General features: G+C 51.9%; 1 protein-coding gene across 16 annotated transcripts in view; it reads right to left on the reverse strand.

Annotated features, from left to right (window-relative positions):
- Positions 1-1,773: 1,773 nt before the first annotated feature.
- RCC1 (regulator of chromosome condensation 1) overlaps positions 1,774-12,000 on the reverse strand; it is a 33,989-nt gene continuing 23,762 nt past the window's right edge. For 6 of the 16 annotated variants that reach the window (XM_017856382.1, XM_017856381.1, XM_017856383.1 and 3 more), the window contains 10 exons: positions 10,919-10,995; positions 10,258-10,350; positions 8,815-9,002; positions 8,455-8,634; positions 6,412-6,508; positions 6,178-6,300; positions 4,849-5,004; positions 4,492-4,611; positions 3,973-4,125; positions 1,774-3,041 (listed from right to left, as the gene is read on the reverse strand). In XM_017856382.1, the coding sequence (XP_017711871.1) occupies positions 2,866-3,041; positions 3,973-4,125; positions 4,492-4,611; positions 4,849-5,004; positions 6,178-6,300; positions 6,412-6,508; positions 8,455-8,634; positions 8,815-9,002; positions 10,258-10,350; positions 10,919-10,995 (1,363 nt within the window). In that variant the 3' untranslated portion in view covers positions 1,774-2,865. Of the gene's footprint in view, positions 3,042-3,972; positions 4,126-4,491; positions 4,612-4,848; positions 5,005-6,177; positions 6,301-6,411; positions 6,509-8,454; positions 8,635-8,814; positions 9,003-10,257; positions 10,351-10,918; positions 10,996-12,000 lie in introns of those variants that run through there. The other 10 variants (XM_017856388.1, XM_017856389.1, XM_017856390.1 and 7 more) reach the window with 4 other exon arrangements.

A 12,000-nucleotide genomic window follows, 5' to 3' on the forward strand; every position in this document is an offset into this window, starting at 1 on the left:
GATGGAGTCTCGCTTCTTCACCCAGGCTGAAGTGCAGTGGTGCGATCTCAGTTCACTGCAACCTCCACCTCCTGGGTTCAAGCAATTCGCCTGCCTTAGCCTCCCCAGTAGCTGCTGCACTGGGCCTCAGTGCATTACAGTGAGCCACTGCACTGGGCCTCAGTAAGCATTTCTGGAGATGGTACTATATTAAAAAATATAGTATAGTGGGCATAGTGGCTCATGCCTGTTATTCCAGCACTTTGGGAGGCTAAGGTGGGTGGATCACAAGGTCAAGAGATTGAGACCATCCTGGCCAACATGGTGAAACCGTGTCTCTACTAAAAATACAAAAATTAGTTGGGTGTGGTCGCACATGCCTGTAATCCCAGCTACTCGGGAGTCTGAGGCAGGAGAATCACTTGAATCCGAGAGGCGGAGGTTGCAGTGAGCAAAGATCGCACCATTGGACTCCAGTCTGGGTAACAAGAGCAAAACTCAGTTTCTAAATAAATTAATAAATTGCCGGGCGCGGTGGCTTGCCTGTAATCCCAGCACTTTGGGAGGCGGAGGCAGGCGGATCAGGAGGTCAGTAGTTCGAGACCAGCCTGGCCAACATAGTAAAACCCTGTCTCTACTAAAAATACAAAAAAATTAGCCAGGCATGGCCGGGCGTGGTGGCTTACGCCAGTAATCCCAGCACTTTGGGAGGCTGAGGCAGGTGGATCACGAGGTCAGGAGACCATCCTGGCTAACACGGCGAAATCCTGTCTCTACTAAAAATACAAAAAAATTAGCCAGGCATGGCGGCGTGTGCCTGTAGTCCCAGCTGTTGGGGAGGCTGAGATAGCAGAACGGCATGAACCCAGGAGGTGGAGGTTGCAGTGAGCCGAGATAGCGCCACTGCGCTCCAGCCTGGATGACAGAGCAAGACTGTCTCCAAAAAAAAAAAAAAAAAAATCAGCCAGGCATGGTGGCACACGCCTACAGTCCCAGCTACTCGGGAGGATGAGGCAGGAGAATCACTTGAACCTGGGAGGCGGAGGCTGCAGTGAGCCGAGATCGTGCCACTGCATTCCAGCCTGGGCAACAGAGCAAGACTCCGTCCCAAAAAATAAATAAAAATTTTTAGAAATTAGCTGGGCTTGGTGGTATGTGCCTGTAATCCCAGCTACTTGAGGCGCTGAGGCAGGAGAATCGCTTGAACCTGGGAGGCAGAGGTTGCAGTGAGCCGAGATCACGCCACTGCACTCCAGCCTGGGTAGAAAAAGCAACTCTGTCTCAACAACAACAAAAAAAAAGGCCAGGCGCCGTGGCTCACACCTGTAATCCCAGCACTTTGGGAGGCCGAAGAAGGCAGATCACCTGAGATCGGGTGTTCGGGACCAGCCTGACCAACGGGGCAAGACCCTGTATCTACTAAAAATACAAAAATTTTAGCCAGGCGTGGAGATGCATGCCCGTAATCCCAGCTACTCAGGAGGCCGAGGCAGGAGAATTGCCTGAACCCGGGAGGTGGAGGGTGCAGTGAGATTGTGCCATTGCACTCCAACCTGGGCGACAAGAGAGAAAGTCTGTCTTGAGAAAAAAAAAAAAAAAAAATCTTGGTTTGGCATTAAAAGATCCACCCCGCCTCTATTGGACTATGCAGCATTTAAAAATAATCCAGTGACTCCCGAAACAGAAATACCCAAACAAAACTCAACTTTTTTCTTCCTTCTTGACAGATTTGAAACTTTCGTTAGTCACACTGACAGCTGGCTGGCACCTAAGGACATCTTGACATCACTTAAGTTGTAGCCTCAACACCAGGTTTATAGTTTATTCTGTCTTTCCCAGCAGTGCCTGGCACATAGTATATGCTCCCTTAAAAAGCAGGGAGTGTGTAGAAAACAAATGGCCTATTTTATAAAACTCTAAATTTATTCAAAATGTTAAAAGATTTTGTTCTCCCTCCAAAATATTTTACAATTTAAAAAAATCAAAACTATATCCTATTTTGTCAGCCACTGTACAAGTTGCTGTTTCCGTCTCAGGACTAGTCTCTGGCCCTCCAACACTCTGTCCCTCCCTCAATCCCTCCCCTTTTAATATTGCTGTTAAGTTTGTTTATAAAACCCTCCACCCTCTCTCCCCACCCCATACCCTGCTCTGCTCTGCCCAGCCCAGCGTGGCTTCTCTTTGCGATTCCAGGCCCCTGGCTGCAGGTAAAGACGAATGGATGGGTGCGATGTACAAAGACAATGCCTGAGGGGCAAGAGTACGCTTTGTGCTTCTGGGAGAATCATTTTTCTCTTGGTCAAGTGGAGGATCATTCCTTTTTGTCCCATGGACACCTGTTCTGAGCCAAATATTTGGCTTAGAGTTGCCTACAGCCATGCAGCTCTGCTTTCTCTGCACGTTCCTCTGGGCGTGGGTCCATGACAGACGGATCTTATGACTGTACCATTTGTTTGCCTGTAGACTGTTAGGGACAGGAAAGGGGCACATGACTAGAATGGGGCTTGATGGAGCCCCAACTTCTCAGAGAGTGGGCACCAAACCCCAGGGGGAGGTTTTGGTTTTCTAGTAGGTAAAGCCCGGGCCAACCAGGACCATGGAAGGTAGGGAAAAAGGGAGAAACGTCTAACCATATAGCTCTGGAGCGAGCCATGTTCCTTCTGAAAATCCCCTGTCCATCCCCTCCTTTATTCTGTAGGTCCCAGGAGAATTCCAAAGAGGAGGAAGAAAAATAGGAAAAGGATTCTGTTCTGCTGATGGGAAAAGGCAGGAGGTGACACAGTGCTCAGGGCTGGGGAGAGGCCCGCTGCCATCTGCAGCTGTCACTGCTTCCCTGTTCTGTGAGGGAGGTGGAGTGGGACAGAAGCCAGGCCCTCAGAGGCTTCATCAGCTCTGTTCCTTGTCCTTGACTAATAAGACTGTATGCTGGCCCCCGCTGGACACAGATAAGACCACACGGTTCTCCAGCTGTTTGCCCGTCATCTCCACAGGGCTCCAGGCGTCCTCATCCTGCCCTGTGCCCAGCTGGTAGTTGGTGCCCATGCCCCAGGCGAAAACACGACCTGCAAGAGAAAGAAATGGGTACAGCTGTCTCCAGGATCCCCAGCCCACCTTTCTGTGGCAGGAGAAACCTGGGAGATGGGTGTGGACTGTGGCCTTGGCCAACAGCAGCTTGGCAAGGTCCCAGACTCTCGGAGTCCAGGGAAGTTGGGAGAACCCAAGGAGATGATGGATGAAAAAGAACGCTGTAAACCAGAGACCACAGTCCCTACACATTGCCAAAGGCTGCTCCTAGGTGTGGCATTCAAGACCCCAACCCCACCCTCTGTTCCCAGGATCAGCCACTTTTGAGATTGCCCTGATGTTCCTCTGCCTGGAATGGCATTCTTTGCTTTTCACAAAGAATGGAACCTTCAAGGTACAGTGCAAGCCCCACTTCCTCAGGAAGTCTTCCCAGATATCTCAGGTCCAGCAACTCTGCCAGCTCCAGGCTTCTACAGGACCTCCATGGCTGTCCCCCTCACCCACTCAGGCTTTGGTGGTCATTTGTTCACACCCTCCTCCGCTATACTTGCTACAACTCTGACTACTAAGTCTTTTTTTCCCTGATTTAGATTCTAAGTACAAGTCCCTGGGAAGCGGGAACATACAAGGTGATATATGAAGAGGTTACCCTGATAGAGACAGAAGCCTGGGTTAGGAGTCTGGAGACTTGGGTTCCAGTCCCATTGCCTCCTTAGGTCTCAGTGATATCTCACTCTTTGCTATTTCTCTCCTCTGCATAATAAGTCACCTTTACTAAAATAATTTGTGTACTCATTTCATATTCATCAACACCAGAGCTTCTGAGAAGCAGGAACGAAGTGTCATCACAAACACTGCTCTCTGCACCTCGGCTCCACCTGAGAGTGGACATCACAGCCTACTGGGGAATTGGGTAAGAACCATGACCCCCAGGTCCCAACCAGACAGAGTGTAGGCAGCCCCACTCACCATCCTTGGTCACAGCATACCCCACAGAGGCCCCACAAGCCACTGAGGAGACAGCAGGCAGCCTGGAGATGAGGGTGGGTATGCTCTTCTCCTCAGCACCCTCCCCAAGGCCCAGCCGCCCATACTCAGCCCGGCCCAGGCTGTACGCTTTTCCTGTGGGAGGAGGGAGAGAGATGAGCAATAGCAGAGGGCGTGCTACAGGCAAAATGGGTGGCAGGCTAGGTGAGTCCCCCTGTCCATGGGAGTGTGTCACTGCTCCCAGGGCGATCAGAAGGAGATCTGCAGTGCCTCTTCCCAGTTTTGGAGGAGGCCTAGGAGAATCTCTACACAGGCCCCCATTGAACTCACACTTGGAAGGGCACCAGGACTCTAGGAGGATGAGAGTGACTCTCATGGACCCACGTGTGGCACAACCATGGAACAGACCCAGGCTCCAAGGACCACGGTCTCAGGAATCTGGCTAGGTCTAGGCCAGGGTACACTCCGCCCCCAAACTAGAGAAGGACGTAAAGGCCCTACCTTCTGAATCCATGCAGACTGTATGGTGCTGGCCACCAGAGAAGCCCACCCAGGACTTGGTGGAATTCTTGAAGGATGTTAGGTTCTGGGGTATGAAGCAAGATTCTGTGCCCGGAGTTCCTGGGGGAAAGGCCGGAGCCATCAGGGGTGAAGGTGTTCTGAGAGCTGCCCTTCTCAATCCCCTCCCACAGTGAGGCCACCTCCCATCAGGATATGGACATTTTCACTTTACAGATGACAAAACTGTGGTTTCAAGGGGTTAGACAACCCCGCAAAGGATGCACAATGAATGAGTGGTAGAGCCAGGACAGGAACGCAGGCCACTGGATCACGCCTGAAGCTGGGCTCGGGGCTCACCAAGCTGATGGTAGTTGGAGAGGCCAAAGCCGTACACGTGGCCCTCGTGGGAGATGGCAAAGGTGAAATAGGCACCACAAAAGGCATCCTGGAATCTCACATGGCCCCGGCTTCCCCTGGATTTCAGCATCACACACTTGGGGACCAGGAGTCGTTCTGCAGGCAGAGGGAAAGGCACAGTCAGTGACAGACAGACACATATGGCTTCCCTCTGCCCCAAGTTTAATTCTCCTCCATTATAAAAGCCCTTGAGGCTGGGCGCGGTGGCTCAAGCCTGTAATCCCAGCACTTTGGGAGGCCGAGACGGGTGGATCACGAGGTCAGGAGATCGAGACCATCCTGGCTAACACGGTGAAACCCCGTCTCTACTAAAAAATACAAAAAACTAGCCAGGCGAGGTGGCGGACGCCTGTAATCCCAGCTACTCCGGAGGCTGAGGCAGGAGAATGGCATAAACCCGGGAGGCGGAGCTTGTAGTGAGCTGAGATCCGACCATTACACTCCAGCCCGGGCGACACAGCGAGACTCCGTCTCAAAAAAAAAAAAAAAAAAAAAAAAAACACCTTTGAGGGACAAAGAGGGATTCTTTTCCCTTTTTTAATAAAAAAAAAAAAAAGAAAAAAAAAAAGCCCTTGAGAGGCTAAGCAGGGACTCTTATCCCTATTTTATAAAAAAGGAAACTGAGATCAAGAGAATGAAAGTGCCTTGCTCAGATCTCCACAGTTATTAGAGGTATCATTTACATAGAACTTACCATCTGCCTGATATTCTTCTCATTAACTCATTTAACTTCAGAGCAACCTAATGAAGGAGGTTTATAGGTAGGTAGACTTAATGATGAAGAAACTATGTTCAGGCCGGGCACGGTGGCTCACGCCTGTAATCCCAGCACTTTGGGGGGCTGAGGCGGGCGGATCACGAGGTCAGGAGATCGAGACCACAGGGAAACCCCGTCTCTACTAAAAATACAAAAAATTAGCCAGGCACGGTGGTGGGCGCCTGTAGTCCCAGCTACTTAGGAGGTTGAGGCAGGAGAATGGCGTGAACCTGGGAGGCGGAGCTTGCAGTGAGCTGAGATCGTGCCACTGCACTCCAGCCTGGGTGACAGAGCTAGATTCCGTCTCAAAAAAAAAAAAAAACAACAACTATGTTCAGAGTCCCATAGACAGTAGGTGGCAAAACTACCAGAGCAGTCTGTCTCCAAAGTCTTAACCAATATCACAAGTCCATCTGATGCAAGCCTGACCACAGCAAATCCTTCCTGCCTTTGGCCTTCACTGTGGGTGTGGCCTGCCAATTTGCCCTGCTGGAGGTACCAAGGCCACTTACCAAGACCTTGCCGGCCACCACGGTTGGCAAATAACTCAGGCACACGGCCTAGCTGGCCCTGTTCCCCACAGCCCAAGGTGTAGAGGTCACCATCAGCTGTCAGCATCACCAAGTGGTCGTTTCCTGAGGATGAAAAGGTAGGGGATGCAGGCCACATCTGTAAGGCCCAAGGCTGGGCCAGCCCCAGAACAAGGTCCTCCAAGTCCTGCCCCGAGCAAGTACCCCCAGACCCACCTGAGGCCACCTTTACCACAGGCACGTCCAGCTGCACCTGCACTGGCACCATGCTCTTCTTCATGGGCTCCAACAGCCCAATCACACCGTTATTGTCCTAGAAGGGAGGGACAGGGCACTTATCAGCCAGTCCTGCCTGCGCCATACCAGTGAAATCCAGAAGGGCAGTGGCACCAGATGGGGATGGAGAGGTGGGCAGGAGCCGGGCCACATACTCAAATACTTATCAATGAAATCATTTATGGTCTGCAACTTGCATTAAAATAATCAAGGAGTCAGAGAGTAGATGTAAATAGAGATAAACAAGTCTGGCCACAAGTTGATAAGCATTGAAACTGTGTGGCAAGTAAACGGGCGTTCAATATGGGCTATTCTGGGCCAGGCATGGTAGCTCATGCCAGTAATCCTAGCACTTTGGTAGGCCCAGGCAGGCAGATCGCTTGAGCTCAAGACCAGCTTGGGCAACATGGTGAAACCCGGTCCCCACAAAAAAATACAAAAACTAGCTGGGTGTGGTGGCACAAGCCTATAGTATCAACTACTTGCGAGGTTGAGGTGGAAGAAATCACCTGAGCCCAGGAAGTTGAGGCTGCAGTGAGCTAAGATGATGCCACTGCACTCTGGCCTGGGTGACAGAGCAGGATCTCATCTCTAATTAAAAAAGAAAAGAGGCCAGACGTGGTGGCTCACGCCTGCAATCCCAGTATTCTGGGAGGCCCAGAGGGGCGGATCACCTGAGATCAGGAATCTGCAACCAGCCTGGCCAACATGGTGGCCATCTCTCCTAAAAATACAAAAATTAGTGAGGCATGGTGGCGCGTGCCTGTAATCCCAGCTACTCGGGAGGCTGAAGAAGGAGAATTGTTTGAGCCCAAGAGGCAGAGGTTGCAGTGAGCCGAAATTGTGTCATTGCACTCCAGCCTGGGTGACATTCTCCATAAAAAATTCAAAATAGACGTGATACAAACACACCCATCAGGCCCGGTGCAGTGGCCCACGCCTGTAATCCCAGCACTTTGGGAGGCTAAGGCAGGTAGATTGCTTGAGGTCAAGAATTCGAGACTAGCCTGGCCAACAAGGTGAAATCCCGTCTCTACTAAAATACAAAAAGTAGCTGGGCGTGATGGTATGCGCCTGTAGTCCCAGCTACTTGGAAGGCTGACAGCAGAAGAATCGCTTGAACCCGGAAAGAGGAGGTTACAGTAAGATCTCGCCACTGCACTCCAGCCTGGCTGATGGAGCGAGACTCCATCGAAAAAAAAATAGTAAGAAGAAAACAATTTTAATACAGAATTTGGCCCTGGGCGCGGTGGCTCATGCCTGTAATCCCAGCACTTTGGGAGGCAGAGGCGGGTAGATCATCTGAGGTCAGGAGTTCAAGACCAGCCTGACCAACAGGAGAAACCCCATCTCTACTGAAAATACAAAATTAGCCAGGCGTGGTGGCGCATGCCAGTAATCCTAGCTACTTGGGAGGCTGAGGCAGGAGAATCACTTAAACCCGGGAGGCAGAGATTGTGGTGAGCCAAGATTGCGTTATTGCACTCCAGCCTGGGCAACAAGAGTGAAATTTCGTCTCTCAAAAGAAAAAAAACAAAAAACCAGAATCTGTTTTTTAAACTACACTCCTCTCTACCTTGGAAACTCTGAGATGCAACAATCCCTGCCTCCACACCTCCTTGCCCCATCCAAACCTCTGGGAAATGTGGAAGAGGCAGTGCTGGCAAGGTGAGGCGGAGACGGAAGTCAGGGAGATGGGTGAAGACAGCAGGCCTCCTGGATCAGCCTCAACCCAGGGACATCCTTGACCCAGTCGCTTCCCAGGACAGACACTTGATGACATTGGATTCAAGGAAGCAGCTGGTGGTGTGGACAGGCCCACATGAAGAAGCTAGAGTCCTGGGTCTGGGCCTCAGCTCTACCTGTGGGGTTTCATCTCCCCACTAGTAAGTACCACGGAGGCATGGAAGTGGATTATCTTTGGGGCCCCACCAGTTAATTCTGCCTTTCAGGCCCCATGCAGACTTCCAGACCCAGCCTTACCCGGAAGGAGCCCCAGAGGAAGACACGGCCATCCTCGGTGAGGGCTGCTGTGTGACTGTCTCCTGCTGACACCTGTACCACCTTCTCTTGCAGCTCCACTTTCCCAGGGATCATCTCCGAGCCCTCCACTGATGTGTCCCTTCCCAGGGCACCCTCATCATTGCAGCCGAAGGAATAGACCTGTGCCCAGGATGCCCTCATTAGTGCAAAGTCTGGCCTCGCAGTCCATTCTCATGTAGGCCACTCCCCGCTTGCCTAGCCAGCTCCATTTCCACAGTGAACATGTGTGGTTCAAAAGCCCCGCCCCAAGCCACCCAATCGCAGGCCTTGTCCAACCCTGCGCCAGCCCCCAACACCTACCTGGCCACTTTCGCTTAGACACACGGTGTGCATGCCCCCAGCCTCGGCCTGCACAACATCCTCTGGAATGGGTACCAGGGCCGGCTTCCTCCTCTCCATCACGTTCTCACCCAGCCCCAGCTGGCCCACATCGCCCTGGCCTAGTGTCAGCACCAAGCCGGGTTCTGTGCTGTGGGACCTGTGTGAGACTGAAGGGTGAAGAAGACAGACCCTGAGTGTAGAGGATGACTACAGCCAGGAGAGGTCACAGGCTCTGAGACCAGACAAACCTGGGCGGAAGCCCCTGCTCTGCCACAGACCGTCAGTATGAACTTTCTGAGTCTAAGTTTTGTCGTCTGTGAAATGGGGACAACAAAAGTACCTCTCTCACAGGATTTTTGGGGAGATTAAGAACTGAGCACATTATTCACGTGAAAGGGGAGAAACGGAAACAAGGAGACACTGGATACTGTGAAATGAATCTTGATGGAGAGGGCAAGAGGGGCCGGGTGCGGTGGCTCACACCTGTAATCCTAGCACTTTGGGAGGCCGAGGCGGGCGGATCACTTGAGGTCAGGAGTTCGAGACCAGCCTGGCCAACAGTAGCCTGTAGTCCCAGCTACTCCGGGGGCTGAGGCAGGAGAATCACTTGAACCTGGGAGGTGGAGGTGGCAGTGAGCCGAGATCGCGCCATTGCCCTCTCTAGTCTGGGCGACAGAGTGAGACTCGATCTCAAAAAAAAAAAAAAAAAAAGAAAAAAAAGAAAAGAAAGCTAATTATTATTATTATTATTTTGAGACGGAGTCTCCCTCTGTTGCCAGGCTGGAGTGCTGTGACGGATCTCGGCTAACTGCAGCCTCTGCCTCCTGGGTTCAAGTGATTTCTCTGCCTCAGCCTCCTGTGTAGCTGGGATTACAGGTGCCCGCCACCACGCATGGCTAATTTTTTGTATTTTAGTAGAGACGGGGTTTCACCATATTAGCCAGGATGGTCTGGATCTTCTGACCTCGTGATCCGCCCGCCTCGGCCTCCCAAAGTGTTGCGATTACAGGCGTGAGCCACCGCGCCCGGCCGAAAGCTAATTATAATAGCAGAATCTGCACCGAAAGCAAGGGAGACTACGTGGGTCAGAGCACAGTCCCCAGTCTCCATCCTAGCCCTCCTCCATGCCCAGGCCGTCCGCCAGTGAGTAAGTTTAGCTCCCGGGCAAATCCACTGCAGAAACGGACTCCTCCCTCCGCCATCCAGTGGAGAGGCAGGAGGGGCAGGAGGAAGAGCGGCCAACGGCATTTGCGGGAGGTGCGCGCCAACCAGTGGGAGGCCCGGGGCCCTCTGTGGGCCAAAGGCAGCCCCCCAACCCGCAGTCCCGGGCAGCCAATGGCGCCCAGCCCCTCCCCCGAGGATGTGGCCAGCGCTGAGGAGCCCGCGCTGGCAGCACAGAGGGCACGCCGGGCGCGGAGCCACCTGGTTGGGTTTTCTGGTCAGGAGGGCTCGGCCCGCAGGCACCTTGGCAGGAGCGGGCGCCAGGAACGCGGCGGGAGGCAGCGGCCCTCGCGTCTGCAAAAGACAGACACTGTCTGAGCGTGGGTCCACACTTCCCCTCCCAGTTTAGTGCTGGCTTTTCTTTCCTCCCTGTGCCCCTCCGGGGTCCCAGCACAGAGGAAACCATAGCCACCTCCCTCAAATGCTGCCAGGCCATTATTTCATCTCATCCTCACACAGCCCAGAGAGGGTGGTGCTGCTCTGGCTGCCTTCATTTTATGAAGTTGATAATCCAAACTGCAGGATTAAGTGACTTGCCCATCAGCTAGAAAGTGGCAGAGCAAGGACTTGAACCCATGTCGTAAAGTCAATGGTCCTAACCATAATGCATCACTGACGGGTGAAGTCCTAGGGTCTAGTTTTTTTTGCCAGTACTGCCTGAGTGCCTTGAGAGGAGTTTCTGCCCACTTTGTGATTCCCAAAGAGTGGGATTCAATGAGCTATGGGAAACATTCCAGCTGGGTGGGGTCTCTGCTCATCCACTCCCTTCAGTTTCAAGTGTCAAGAAGGAAGGAGCCCAGTCCTGGGTTCTTAGGGTTTCGAGGGGCCACCTGTACCCACAAAGAGGCCAAGGCCAACTTACCCTTCACCTTCTTGCTTTTGGGGATGGCATCTGCTGGGGGGGACCTTCTTTTAGCTATGCGCTTGGGTGACATCTTCCTGTCCAGAAAAAGTCAGTCAAATACTACATATCAGAAATGGCAAACATTTTCCTGGGCCAATTAGACGATATTTATCAAAAACCCTAGAAATAGGTTAAGAGGAATTGCCCAACAATTGCACTTCTCAAAATGTATCCCAAGAATAGAATAATGGATGCACCCAAAGATCAATTACACAAATATTTTCTACTGTATTCTTCATAACATTGTAAAAACAACAAAAACAGAACCACCCAGGGGTTCAATAGTAGTGAACTAGTTAAATATGTGGTATATTCATGACAGAACAGTATGAAGTCATCAAAAGTGATGTTTTCAGAGATCAATCTATTGAATAGAAAGATGTTCCCCACTGCCAAGTAAAGCAGAATAAAAAACAGATGGCCAGGTGCGGTGGCTCACATCTGTAATCCCAACACTGTGGGAGGCCGGAGCGGGTGGATTACCTGAGATCAGGAGTTTGAAACCAGCCTGGCCAACATGGCAAAACCCCATCTCTACTAAAAATACAAAAATTAGCCAGGCGCAGTGATGGGCACCTGTAATCCCAGCTACTCAGGAGGCTGAGGCAGGAGAATTGCTTGAACCCGGGAGCTGGAGGCTGCAGTGAGCCAAGACTAAGTCACTGCACTCCAGCCTGGGCAACAGAGCCAGACTCTGTTTCAAAAAAAGAAAAAAAAGGCTGGGTGCAGTGGCTCACACCTGTAATCCCAGCACTTTGGGAGGCCAAGGTGGGTGGATCACTTGAGGTCAGGAGTTCAAGACCAGCCTGGCCAAAATGGTGAAACCCCAGCGCCACTAAACAAACAAACAAACAAACAAACAAAAAACAAAAATCAGCCAGGTATGGTGGTGCGTGACTGTAATCCCAACTACTTGGGAGGCTGAGGCAGGAGAACTGCTTGAACCTAGGAGGTGGAGGTTGCAGTGAGCCAAGATCACGACACTGCACTCAGTACTCCAGCCTGGGTGACAGAGTGAAACTCCATCCCCACCAAAAAAA

The sequence above is a fragment of the Rhinopithecus bieti genome, unplaced genomic scaffold (assembly GCF_001698545.2).
Source record: "Rhinopithecus bieti isolate Rb0 unplaced genomic scaffold, ASM169854v2 scaffold_41082, whole genome shotgun sequence".
Taxonomy (NCBI): domain Eukaryota; kingdom Metazoa; phylum Chordata; class Mammalia; order Primates; family Cercopithecidae; genus Rhinopithecus; species Rhinopithecus bieti.